Raw genomic sequence first — 14,355 nt, forward strand, 5'->3', positions numbered from 1 at the left:
CAGATGTCAGCTACTACTGTAGGTAAACACGTCATATTTTAGATACGGTACAAACCGAGTAGACTGCGTACAAATTGCAAATGGCAGCTGTCGTGTACAATGATCTGTTATTATTAATATTTCCGCGTTGAGGTTACCTCTTTCACTGGTAAAAGATGGTTTTATAAAGAGTTAGAATTCTTAGAATTCTCACGTCACTAATGATCAAGTCAATCTCCATAATTATATCAGCGCTTAACTGTCCATTGCTGTACATAAGCCTTCACTCATAAGAGGAGTTTTGCTGAACATAAGACATCCCCCCCTATCAGGGGAGATTTTGCCAGTAGTTGCCACGCTTGTCAGGCAGGTTAACAACTGCAGTTAGATTTTTAGTGATATTTTAAAGAGGACGCTGTTGTCCATCCCTTTACCCTTCCTCTCCCCTTAGTTGGCTCTTACGACACCCACGAGAAAACAAGGAATCAAGTCAATAATGGTTACAAACTAAATAGAGATGCGAAAGTATAAAGTAATAATCTAGATGAATGCTGTTGCTGTCATTTTTCATAAATTTAAGATTAGCATACTGGCAAATGGCATTGACAGGCACGCACTTAATCTTTGAGCTTTATTTTTAAAAATATTATAGACAGTGATCTGCAGTCCCATCCTCTGATGGCCTTTCATTATCATATATCTTAGATTTATGTAGTATCTCTATGTTACATAAATCTAAGATACATATGATGTGCTATACATAGATTTTTATGTAGATGTGCTATACATAGATTTAGGATAATATCCTGATGCTGTATATATAGCAATTTGTCTGAGTTATAAATATAACAATATAGTATGTTATCTAACGAATCCATCATCATTATTATATCAGCCATTATCTGTTCTAGTCTCCTTCATAAACTGCCATAAGGAATGATCCTGAGGTTCTCCACTGGCCAAAAAGCTGGCCTTTTCACTTAAAATATCACTATTAAATTACTGTCGTCAATGTAAACACATTCACATAGTTTTAGTGATAAGAAAATCATTAAAATCAGTCAGTATACACATTGATACATACACGCAAATAATCTAAGAAAAATATTCTCCAAAAGTCTTATGAAAGGAAGCATTCTACTTGTATTAAGAAAAGTGACACAAATCAGCGGCATTAGCAAATTTTTCTCTTAAAAATTCAACAGTCTCCACACTAAAACTAAACTATGTAATAACAAACGTACTCATAGTCATTGTTTGAAACATTTCGCTCTACTATTATGGACAATTTACCACATTATGCGCGTATACGCATATATTAAGTTATTACCTAACTGTGGCAAGCGTGACCACGAATTTGCGTTCCATTTCACCACCGCAAAGTACTCTGTTCGGACGATTGGATCTAACCAAGCAATGTGGGATGCATGTTGCGATATAGTTTTATGGATTATGCAATATTAATGCCTTTATAGACAACGGTCTGGTTAATAGATTTCTTTTTACAAAATTAACGCCAAAGACAAATATTTAGCAATAGAATTAAAGTCACCAAATATCTTTCAGGGTATCATACCATAACAACCTATAACAGCAATATTAGACACGGGTCTCCTCCCATAAGATAAGGAAAAAGAATATTTTAGCATTTGATATAGAGTCTTATTTTGACTCTATTTTCTCTTACATAATCAACGAAATTTTAAAGATGGATATATGGAAAAATTGATGAATGTTTGTTACTTATACAAAAACTATTCAACGGATTTAAATTCGGATGAAATTAATTTAGCACTTAGGATATTTTCTATACTGATTCACGCAGGCGAAACCGCGATATACAGCTAATTAATTATAGTATATTGTGCACTCTTTTTATTACCTCTTACAGTCTGGGAAATAAAAATAAATACCAGAGGGAGACTTTGTACAAAAGTCGATTGCTTGGGTACCTCTGTCCCATTCGTGTTACAACCGTAAAGTAGTTGTGTTTGCATGGCTGTGTTTCGGTTTGAAGGGTGGGGTATGGCGTGAATTTACTGGGTACAAAGGAATAACACCTGAGTCCTCAGGAATGGCAACGCATGGGGTGTATCATGGGCCATTCCATCAGGTGGGCCGTCAGCTTGTGTGCCATTCTATGTTGTATAAAAAATGAGCGATAACTCTTATTTCATCAATGTTAGAAAATAAACAATTTATTTTTGTTATTCATGATTTTTATGTTCAAATTATTGTCACTTATTTCTTGGTACGGAGAGCGCGTAATGCCACACCCTACATGCCTTCACACCATTCGCAGTAGCAATAGCAACTGAAACTCTAAATAACCTGCCTAACTGAATATATTTTTTTTCCTTGCAGTGGAACGACGATGCGGTAACCCCGCGGTCCCACCGAATGCTCGAGTATCGCTGCCCACAGGAGACATCGTCCCTGGCACAGTGGCTAAGTACGAGTGTGATGATGGATACGAACTGTTCGGAGCTCATCAGAGAGAGTGTACGTTGAGAGGCGAATGGACGACGGAGCCGCCGTTTTGTGGTTAGTACGTTTTTATTATATAAAATGTGTAATCAAGCGTCCCGGTAAGCGATCTGAGACCAGCTTGCAACATAATAGGAATTACTTATGCGATACTAGTAATGTAGAAATCTTCAGTCGATCACAGCATCCATATTGTATCCTTCAAAGTGAAACACGAAATTAAAGATGTCTTCTAAAAATGAAATTTGACGTCGGTTACTCAAAACGCCCGGTTTACACGAATTAGGGTACAATAGGACTGATATACCTGAAGAAGGTAAAAGCCCTTATAATAATAAAAAAAAAATTGTGTGTTTATTGCGTATCTTGCGTGTCTTGTCTGCGTATATTGGTATGGTCGCAACTTTCCACGCTCAGTACAAATATTTACAACTCGGATCAATTTAAATAGACATAATTTCAAGATGAACAAATTCATCTTGAAATTCTCTCTGGTTTGAACATTTTCTATATATTTTATATAAGAGTATGTCCGTATTTACAAAAAAAAAAAAATATTTCGTGTCGTCATCTATCACTTTTCCCGGTACAAGCTTTGCTTAGTATGGAGTAGAATGCCCATGAGGTTATCCACGTTGTTCTTTAAAAGTTCTTGTTTTTCCTCCAGGCACAAACGTCGCCTTTCGAAAGCCAGCGAACCAATCCACCACCGTGCGAGGTGGTGGCGCTGGCAACGGTAACGACGGTGAGAAGACAACTGAGCATGATGGTAAACGGTGCACGGAGACTCAGCGTGAAGCCTCACCCTGGTGGCAAGTGGACCTGCTGAGGCATTACGCAGTGAAGGTCGTCAGGGTTACGACTAGAGGATGCTGCGGTGAGTAGGACTAGTTCTATCCTTTCTTAAATTTTGCACCCATAAAAGGAAATTTAACTGAAGAGCACTTAAAGACTTTTAGTAATCAGCAATGGTAATGCATAAAGAGTATCATGGGCGACACAGTATTTTCTGTGACACTCATGGTACTGTTCATATCTATAGGCGACGGTTACCACATTCTATCAGGTAGACCGTCAGTTTGTTTATCATTCCAAGTTGCATAGAAAAGGTTAACGCAAGTAATGATATCGACGTAAAAATTTAGATGTCTTTATTTATGTTTACTTTTGTAATTCATATTATTATTTTTTTTATTTGTGTATTAAACCTTGCATTATTGCATTAAATACAGTTTTATATAGTAAATCATATTGAACATTGAAGAATTTACATATAAAATTTCGACCTCTTTTTTGTCATACTTTATATGAGCGACTTAAAATATTCTATAGCAAGGTTTATGTCTTCTATGATACATACACACATGCATATATATAATCTGGTGTTCTAATTTGATTTGTATAGGTTCAGCAGCGTCAGTTCAACGATGATGAATTATTCGGAATTTTAGTAATAGTTTAATATTAGTAATATTTTATGCTATGTTATTATCGATCAAAAATTATACTAAGTTTTTTTACTAATTGGATCACATTATACTTACCAATCTTATTATGATTGTTTTTTAATGAATAATAATGGAATATCGACCACGCCTATGCTATCTGTATACATACACTGGCGGGGCACCAGTCAGGGATGATTGGTGAAGGTGAAAGGGCAATCAGCACATCGTGACGAATTCAACGATAAATTAATCACGATGGTTTCTAGGGGGAACCGCGTGGAGGCGACCTGGTAGGGTATATTGATAGCAATGGAAACTAACCTCCGCATTAAGGGGAAGGGATCGTTTGGATTGTTTATAATTACTCCTCTCCATCCAAAGGTTGCCTGGAAGAGATCGCTCTTAGCGATAAAGTCGCCCATTGTTTTCTCATTGTGATTATTTCTTGTAATTATTTATATTTATAATAAGTTTACTATTGTAATCTTTTGGAGGAAACAATAAAGAGTATCTATCTATCTATCTATCTATCGTTAGTAATGCGGGCTACCAGTCCCATTGCTAGCAATATACCCTGTCAGGTCGACCTCCACGCGATTCCCCTGGAAACCATCGTGCTGAGTTCCAGGTGTATTCATCACGATGAGCTGACTGACCTGCTTTTTCATTATTCGCCTATCATCCCTCACTGGTGCCCCGCCAGCGTATACCGTAAGCGCAGGCGGGGCACCAGTGAGGCCATACCATTCCATTAATCATGCATTAAAAAAACCTCCGCATTACTAACAATCTCCTCCCCCCACCTTATTATGATTAAACTAATATTATAAGAGCAATAAAAGTTGATGTAACAAGTTGTCTATAAACAAAAATAAGTTTTATCTACGTAATGAGATATATAAAAGTAACTAATACATCAATTCGCCACTTCCTCAACTTTCACGTAATAATATATTAGCTTTCCACTTAATATGTTCTAGCGAAGAATTTACTAATAACAATAATTACCTACATTGACGATGATTTATCTTGGTACACGTAAACCACTGTCTACTAAACTAAACATTACGCTGTCAGTTTATAACTGGGAATGTTATTATATATATTTTCTCGTTACATCAAATACTATAGTTATAAATCATATTACTTATTGATATGGTACATTATAATTGAAGATAAACTACTCATAGTAACAGCAGATTCGTGGTCTTGTAGTGTATTAGTTACTCACATTTTAATTTCTTACGTAAATCAAAGATCGTGAGTTCAAATTTGATTGATTTTAAAAAAACTTTGTGTTATCGACTTTCCAGTGAGGATAGATTATCTTAATTTGTTTTTTTTTAATGGGTGATAATGGAATGGTAACTCCGCCTGCGCTATCGGTATAGGCTGGTGGGGCACCAGTGAGGTATGTTAAGTGAAAATGAAATAGTTCAGTTAGCCCATCGTGACAAATTCAACAATGAACCAGTCACTATGGTTTCCAGGGGGTACCGCGAGGAGGTCGACCTGATAGAGTACATGGTTAGTAGAGGGGTTGCTAATCCTCATTACTAATAATCCCTTCCCCCTTCTTAAGGTGGTTGTTCACTAAACAAAATTAGACAAGAAATACTAGATGACACTCCAGAGCCAATTTCAGTAGAGACATAGTGTTTGTTGATTATTTTGTAGTTAAACATAATTTGAAGTAAAATTTCTAAAAAGGCGAGTGGTTTTTATTATTAAGTATGAATATGAAATGACAGATAATACGCGATCATTTTCTAAACATACTCTTAATCCGAGAGACAATGAAAGGCTTGCCCTTTACCTCATTACAATCTAATAAGATCGATGAAATATGGTCACGTGCCGTGTTGTAGTTTATTCCAATAGAAATGAATGAAGAGGTATCAATTTTTACAGTAATTATCACAAAAAAGCTCTCTAAATTAAATTACTTACAAATCGTTACATGAAATCAATAAATCGCTTACTTATTTGTAATACTGTTGGACATCATTAGTTTGTCTTATGATTGAGTCGAATATACATTTTTTTACATTTTTATTCATTTCTATTGAAACAGACTACAACGGTAATAATCGACTTATACCTCTGACATCAGGATAACACTACCTTGTACCTTTAAAACCAAATAATTTTAAAAATATATTATAATACTTCCATGCATCAGAGCACAATCAGTCATAAATTGGTCACAGGTAAAGAATTGTTTTGCAACTGCCGCCATCGTCCGACATTGTCGCAGTGTTGTTGCAATCATTGCTAAATATCTCCTGCCGTTTGTGCTGTAGGCGGTAAATGAATATTCTGATATGTGAACGCAGATGACAACCTTAATTATACAGGGTGAAACCGAAACCAAATTATTTTAAGGGAGTGTTCTACCAAATATATACGTATAATAATACCAAATATAAATAATACGACAAAAAAATTTAACCTTTTGAGATTTAGTCGTTAGATTTAGTTTAAATCTACAGTTAGCCGCACCATACAAGTATTTTTGCCAAATTTCTCTTTATATTTAATTCATGTTTTTTTTAGAAAAAACAATTCAATTTTACTACATAAAACATCGTCATATCTTTATTACGATTCATTCTATATATAATATATGTATACAGGCACACAAACAAAGTCATTGGCGTAGCTAGTTTTTATATAAATTACTGTAAACATTACTTTTGTAAATGTAAAAGATTCACTTTTATAAATATAAAAAAATAAAAATTATAGATTTTAAATCCTGTATACGGTCTTTCAATCTAAGAAACAAATGTTATTCAAAACCATTCCACCGCTCACATGTACGAGTAATTAACTATCATCTTTATAAACTTTTACATTTACGTGAATAAGTTTCTTCGTTGCGTAACTTATCATTTTTAATTGCAGGTCACCAACCTCTACAAGACCTTGAAATACGCGTGGGCAACAGCAGCTCAGATCTCCAACGGAACCCACTATGCGCCTGGTTTCCTGGCACCATCGGTAAATATAAAATAACTTTTATACTCTATAGCAAACAAAAAATCTAAGATGCATAGTCAGTGGCTAAAAACGCCACAGAAAATAGAGCGCATTGTACCAAATTGAGCGCTGATTTCTAACCAGTGATGTTTTTGTCGAGCGTGCCGAAACATTTTTATAAATTTTTGTAAAAATGTTTAGATATAAGTTTTTATCATCATCATCATCATCATCATATTAACCGTTAATTGTCCACTGCTGACCATAGGCCTTCCCTTATTGGAAGATTTGGCCAGTAGTTGCCACGCTTGCCAAGCGAATTGGCAATCGCAGTTAGACTTTAGTAATATTTTATCAGGAGCCATCTCTTAACCATTAAGTTTCTTCGCTTCTTACGACATCCACAGGAAAGGAAGGGATGGCCCATTCTATGACGGGACCACAATGCAATAGGTTCTTATATATGTTTTTTTTTATGGGTGATAATTAAATGGTAACTCCGCCTGCGCTATCGGTATACGCTGGCGCGGCACCAGTGAGGGATGACAGGTGACGGTGAATTCTACTAGATTAGATTCTATTAACCACGATGGTTTCCAGGGGAACCGTGTGGAGGTCGACCTGATAAGGTGTATTGCTAGCATTGGGTCAATTAGACCCCATTACTAACAATCCCATTCCTCCCTCTTATACCTATATATTATTAAATAAAAGAGTTTTTTCGTTATTCTATGAAAACTAGGTTATTATTTTTTTTAATGGGGACAGATTGTACTTATATGGAGAATCTATCTAATTATATTATCGAGTAACTATATGGTGCCTATTGTGAATCTTGATAGTTTTTGTGTATCGATGAGAGATATCTATTGTTTTTAAAATTTATGACTTATTTTGTTAAACAATAAACACAATTCTCGTAATTATATTTTTTGCTGAGTGTATTGCGCGCGCACTGAGCTAATAGCCTAAATGCACTGCTGTGACATACAAATACGTACAATCATTTTCTTTTTATGCGACGATGACTTGTGTGTTATCATGATAAGTCATCATGATGACTTGTATACACTCCTTTGCAATAAAACTAGTATAATTTTGTAGAAGGATACAGCGTTGAAAACTTTGTTATTACAAAAATATTTTATTGGAGTTATAAATATACATCTTTACTTATTTTAAAAGCAACTATATATAATCATAAAATACTAGTAGGCCGACCGCCCAGTAGTCGAAATTATGACCACCATAATATATATAGTAATAAATAAATTTATTATTGTTATGTTTGACATTCAATAAGACTATAGACAAATAATATTTAAGACAAACAATATTAACCTATTCTCAATTTGACCACAGACTGTAACAATAAACAAAAGAGTATATATGTGTGAGTGTCAAACACATGGTAGTGTGTGTAATTTTGTTCTATTGATTTACGTAATGTATTTTAATGCATAATTTAAAAAAAATTGCATTCTGCACTCCTTCTCTTAATAAATTATAAGTGTGTAAAATTTCATACTCCTCCATCCGCGCAATTTTCGTAAAAAGGGGTACAAAGTTTTTGCGTTTTTGTCACGTATTAATATATAGATATAACTGCATATATATTGCGACTAGACATTTAAAAAGAATCGATATCAAAGCAAAATTTGAAAAAGTTAGATATGATATATGTTTTAGTAGTCAGAATATTTTTAAAATTAAACGATAAAGCGGCACAGTTTTACAGTTATGTAGATACTCGTATTTGAGCGGTATGGTTGACTCACCTAATTTTATGTCCATTTGCTAAAGTAATCATTATTTATAAATAACTATAAAATCAGTAAATAAATATGCTCACGACTATAATCCTTAAGGCAGTAGTCAGATGCATTTATGAACTATAGCCGTTGTGATGAAAGTAACACTCGGCATACCCAAATTTTGCCAAAGTTATTAGAATGTAACGTGGCAGGAAGTAAGCATACTGCCAGCTCTCGTATTAATTTCGTTCATTTTCGATATTTCCTATTATCAACAATAGAAGTTAATCAGGAATTTAAATTGTCTTCTATTTTTTTACACTCTAACCGTATAAAACAAAATCGCTGTATGCGTCTGTCTGAATCTCTGCTTATTTCTTCTAAAACACCTAGTGGATTTTGATAAGGGTCACAATAATATTTCGTGATGCTTTACATAATGCTTTAATAATAAATTTTAAGGTAACGAAATATGAGACAGATCGTTAATAGACAATAATACAGATTTAGTTATTTTACTCGAAAAATCGTGCCAGTTTTCTGTCAATATGTTATGTTCAATAGGCGTATTTAAAAACTTTTCGCTAAAATTAACTTTATACGCTTGCAAAATAATCCTATAGTATATATTGCTATGTGTGTGCACAGTGATAAATGTAAACAATATATGGAACTTCACGAGAATTAATGGCCTATAAAGTAGGCCGCTAAAGGGTTTCGTTACCAACCAAGAGTTAAGTCATCGCCCTACATTTTCAATAAAAATAGGTCAAAACAAATTTGCTGAAATAAACCCTATAAAATGTGTGAAATAGTTCTTTTCAATTTAAACTACAACTTTATATTTATCCATATGTTATTCTGTTTTTAGGATTCCGTATCTCAAAAGGAACGGAGTCTGTTTATTTTCGTCTGTAAGGATTCTTTTTTTGAAGGTGTGAAAAAAATCCATCTTTTAAATCGACGCAAACAAAATATACGACCGTCTATAGCGTATATTTTGACAAATGCAATGAAAGCATCATCTGTAGGATATCAAAGGGATACCGTATAGATGTTGCTTTCAGAGTCTAAATTTCAGAATCTAGAGTCATAAATTTACCAAAAAGCACTTTCGCATAACACAATTAAAGGAGAGAATCTAAGAACCGTAAATTTGTAATTAGACCGCAAAAAAAAAATTGTAAACATTTTGTTTAATTATAATTTATACGGAACTGAATTTACAGAGTACATTCACAGAGTATTTCTGTCAACTTGTTTGCCATTCTAAGTTACATAAAAAAAAAATAGTAATAAAAGCGAATCCAAATTGACAATTGATTCCAAACAAAAAAAGATATAAACAAATTGACAACTTAATTTTAATTGAGAATTCTTTTACCAATCCATCATACTTAACAAATTACAAAATATATCAATCAATTTACTTCCATGTTTATAATATTAGTAAGGATATTAATATATTTATCTTAAGTCGGTAAATAAACCCACCGATGGGTTCTACTTTCCAGTTAGTTCCCATGACACGTGGTGTAGGTGCGCGAGAGTCTGCGAACGACATGATTTCCACTTTCTTTACATCATTGCGTGCATTTCACTTGTATATATTTATACAATTTGTATTTTTTTTTTATTAAATTTGTAATATAGGTCAATTCTCAGATCGGTGCACCTTAGCTGAACTGAAAAACATCGTTTTGTCAAAAAAATGTTTCTATTTACAGCTAGGAATAATTTAGTATGGATAAAAGTGATATTTATGTTTTTCCGAATATATTTTTAAATTTTTCTCAAAACAAGAACCTACCTCGAATTTGACCGAATATTTAAAAAAAATCTGATTTAATCAAACCATTTTTTATTTACTGAATGAAAAATTTATATAATTAAAAATGAATTTTTAAATATGTTTTTTGATTCAGTGAATTTCTATCCTAATAATTATAGCAGGAAATGCTTCTTACTAGATATCGCTAAAGATTTAGATTTTGGAATACATAACTACATATTTTATAACATATGTATATACCTACCCATAATTTGTTACACATATATAATAATAATAATTATATTAATAGATAAATTTATTTTTTGTGTAATGTTAACATTCGCCACTCCACCATTGCCCTCAAACGCATTCTGTTTTTATCTAAAGGTTAGCTGATAGAGAATGCCATGCGCCATTAAGGTCACCATTTGTAAAATTTTTGTGTAATATAAAATAAATAAACATCCTATATTATCGTATAAAACACTCTTTATCCTAATATACATGGAATACGGCCGAGTATTTTTGTAAATTATGCATATTTAACATTTATATATTTTACTATTTAATATTATATCATCTAAGAGAAAAACGAAACACGTGACCAAAATTTTCACTCTATATTAGGTACATGCATTAGGTAACCAACCATCTAAGCGGTAATAACATATTACATGATATTAGACAATCCATTACCACATTAACAACAAAAATAAAATGCAATGTCCACTCTGAACCGGCAGTGAACAGCGGATAAATGATTATATCGAGAAAGTTAAGACGACTTGCGCTTTCTAAATGCGTCGCTCGTTTTCTTTGATTGTTGTCAACAATTGATAATTCAAAACATTCCCACACCTAATAAAAGTGTTCGTGGTGTTAATAGGTTGGTTATGCGGACCGACTGTTGCACCGTCGCGTAACGATGTCGTAATTAAACTTAATTCTCGTACGCTTCACGACTGCGACTCGCTGTGGTTAAAGAATGAATTTTACACATATTTACATTTACGTTAGTGTTACGTTTACATTACGTTTATATTACAGCTTACGTTGAAAATTTACGTCGAAAACTTAACAGCGCCTCTATCGGATAGTTTTGAAAACAGAGTTTTTACCGATTAAGGAATTGCAGGATTATTCAAATGTGCAGGATTGTTCAAATCTTTATATCACAAAGAGCAAGGCCTTAGATCTCCCGTTTAAGTGATTATTTTGTTTTTGTTTCGTTAAATAAGTTTGTTTTTACAATAACTAATTAAAATATTTATCAACCAAATCTGCATTGTTTCAAAAATATTAAAGTCACTAGACCAAAACTGTAATTAATTCGTCCATTTGTATAAAAAAAGTCAAACGTGAGAACTTCTGTACTTCTTTTTATGCAACGTGCGATGATGAACTAGCCGACGATCCATGTGATAGAAAGTGATAACGTGTCGTCTATACACATGAATAGCATTATGGAGTGAGAACTATTGTGTTATTGTTATGGCTTCATACCTTGTACACACTACACTACTACACACTACTCTACACTTAAAGAGGTCTCGGGTTCGAATCTCTGTGGGGCCGATTTAGAAAATGAATTTTTTATAAACTAATGTTTTAATATGTTCGTAGTATGGTTCCTCATAATACGGGATAATCCTAGATTGAGGATCCGCAGGTCTTCTCTTGAATCTAATATCAATATCAAACGAATCTATTGCTAATGACAATTTTATACTGCACTCATGAAATAACAGTTAGAAATTAGGTTATAATTGAAATCGGTTTACAATGGTTTGCATTGGCAAGTTACACTAATATGGGATCATTATATCGCTAGTATAGCAATTCAAGAGTGTAACGTCTCAATTTCAATGTATTGGAATTTATTGCAAGTGTTACCTCAATAGTGACTGGTGTGTAGATACAAAGAGGTAGGAAAATTTTTCTGTTTTTTCGTTTCCAATTAGTAAATATACTGTGTGATAGGAGGTCGACGTGTTCGTGATGAGTGTGGCATGTTTGACGAACGTAGTCCTGCACGCTATGCACGAGGGGTAGGCACTAACAAGCTATGCGAGCGATGCAATAACAATCATGTGCATTGTGCAATTCTTATGTAGGAAGTTTTGTTATGTTATAGGATATTATACATACACGATACAAGGAACTGGATTAGCAGTTTACATTTATAAGTATTCATATTTAAGCCACTTTCAAAAGATGAATTCAAATAACGAATTTTTTTACTTGATTTACGTAATTATATCGCCAATTGTTAACCGATTTTCAGAAATATTTTACAATCGAAAGAGTTCACTACTGTGTTAGTCTTATCTTAGTTTTGTGATGATTGAAACTGCGGTTTCCCTTTGAGGACGAAAAAAGTGTTTGTAGGGGAAAAATATCTATTTGTAAACGTTTAATATTTATCTAGATAACTTACGAAACTTTTCGACATTTATCAATGCATTCCTGTTTAAACGTTTCTCATTTTTTTTTTGCAAACTAATACCTTAGAAATATATAATCTGAGCCTAAATCCTTTTACTTTTAGTAATACTTAGCAATACTTATTATGGTATCCTGTTTAATATGAAAAATATAAGTATCTATTCGTATGACCACTGCTTCTGCCCGAAGCGTTATAGGGGGAAATGTACGTAAAGTCAGCAAATTGCAACAGAAACAGTATAAGAACCTGAAATCCAGCTATAGTTTACTATTTCTTTAGAAATACGTGTGTGAATCAAATTTTGTTTTATGCAATTCAAAAGATGATTGTTATTTTTATAATAATTCCATCGATAATAATTTAATTATGGGGGTTATTTACCCCCATAATTAAATTATTATCGATGGAATGTCGTCAATAACTTAGCAAATAGTATAAACATACAAGACAATTTACAATACAATAGTTTCAACAAATGTATGTTATCTATTTGTATTGTAAGATAGGACACTATACCAATATGTATTTCCTTTGTTGCAGATGAAGGTGTGACGAAAACTTTCACATGCGCCAGACCGCTGATAGGCCAACACGTGTTCCTGCAGCTAGTGGGGGTGGAAGGCTCACTGTCACTCTGCGAAGTCGAAGTGTTCACCACTGAAGGTTAGTTCTATAAGATCACCAGTTCATTAAGATGACGATCCAGTCTAGTAACAGCCTTATGTTAGGGTATAAGCTTAACTTAGTTTATATTACCATCTTGACGACTTCGGTGTTGTAGCGGTGTAAAATATAGCCTCAAATTCTGATGGTCGTGTTTTCATTCCCTGTACAATACAAAAACCTACTTATATAAGTATATTTATATTATTGGTCCAGGGTTATTGACCACTTAAATTGTAATCTAAATGGTGATTGTTTTTCGTAGAATTCTCAAACGACCGCTGCGCCCCCGCCGGTGCACCAGCCGACATAGAGTTGGCGGCTTTCTCAAGAAATTGTTATGAATTCAATGTAGCCAAGGGTGGCTCTTTCGATGATGCACGGAAGCAGTGCCAGTCGCACGGAGGTGACTTAATACATGGCTTTCAGGTATAATATGTTTTATTTTACAATACTGAGCAGCTAATAAGCAAACTAACGACCTATCTTTAGAAATGTGATAATCGTCGCCTATAGACATGAACATTGTTACGGTTACATATATTTGAAAGAGAAGAAGAGCTAATTTAATAAAATTACCATTGATATATCTCTCTGTCTATATGCTACAATAGAATATGGTTAAGGAGATTTCAGTAAAGTTTTTAACTAAGATAATACAAAAAATTGAATGCCTTAATTTCCTTGTAATTTTATCAAAATAAATAAATAAATTCCTAATAATTAAATTCCTAACTAAAAACTGTTTTAAATATATCTACTAGTTATGCATGAATTAGTATAAAAAGTATGCCAAATCCGTTCAGCCATTTAAAAGCATTTGAA

General features: G+C 33.4%; 1 protein-coding gene across 1 annotated transcript in view; it reads left to right on the forward strand.

Moving 5' to 3' along the window:
* LOC113517039 (CUB and sushi domain-containing protein 2) overlaps window positions 1-14,355 on the forward strand; it is a 93,612-nt gene that overhangs the window by 57,208 nt on the left and 22,049 nt on the right. Inside the window, exons 2-6 of the mRNA XM_052895453.1 lie at window positions 2,344-2,523; window positions 3,134-3,343; window positions 6,822-6,917; window positions 13,408-13,530; window positions 13,796-13,959. Coding sequence (XP_052751413.1) covers window positions 2,344-2,523; window positions 3,134-3,343; window positions 6,822-6,917; window positions 13,408-13,530; window positions 13,796-13,959 — 773 coding nt within the window. The remainder of the gene's footprint in view (window positions 1-2,343; window positions 2,524-3,133; window positions 3,344-6,821; window positions 6,918-13,407; window positions 13,531-13,795; window positions 13,960-14,355) is intronic.

The sequence above is a fragment of the Galleria mellonella genome, unplaced genomic scaffold (genome assembly GCF_026898425.1).
Source record: "Galleria mellonella isolate WM207_F2 unplaced genomic scaffold, CSIRO_AGI_GalMel_v1 utg28, whole genome shotgun sequence".
Taxonomy (NCBI): Eukaryota; Metazoa; Arthropoda; class Insecta; order Lepidoptera; family Pyralidae; genus Galleria; species Galleria mellonella.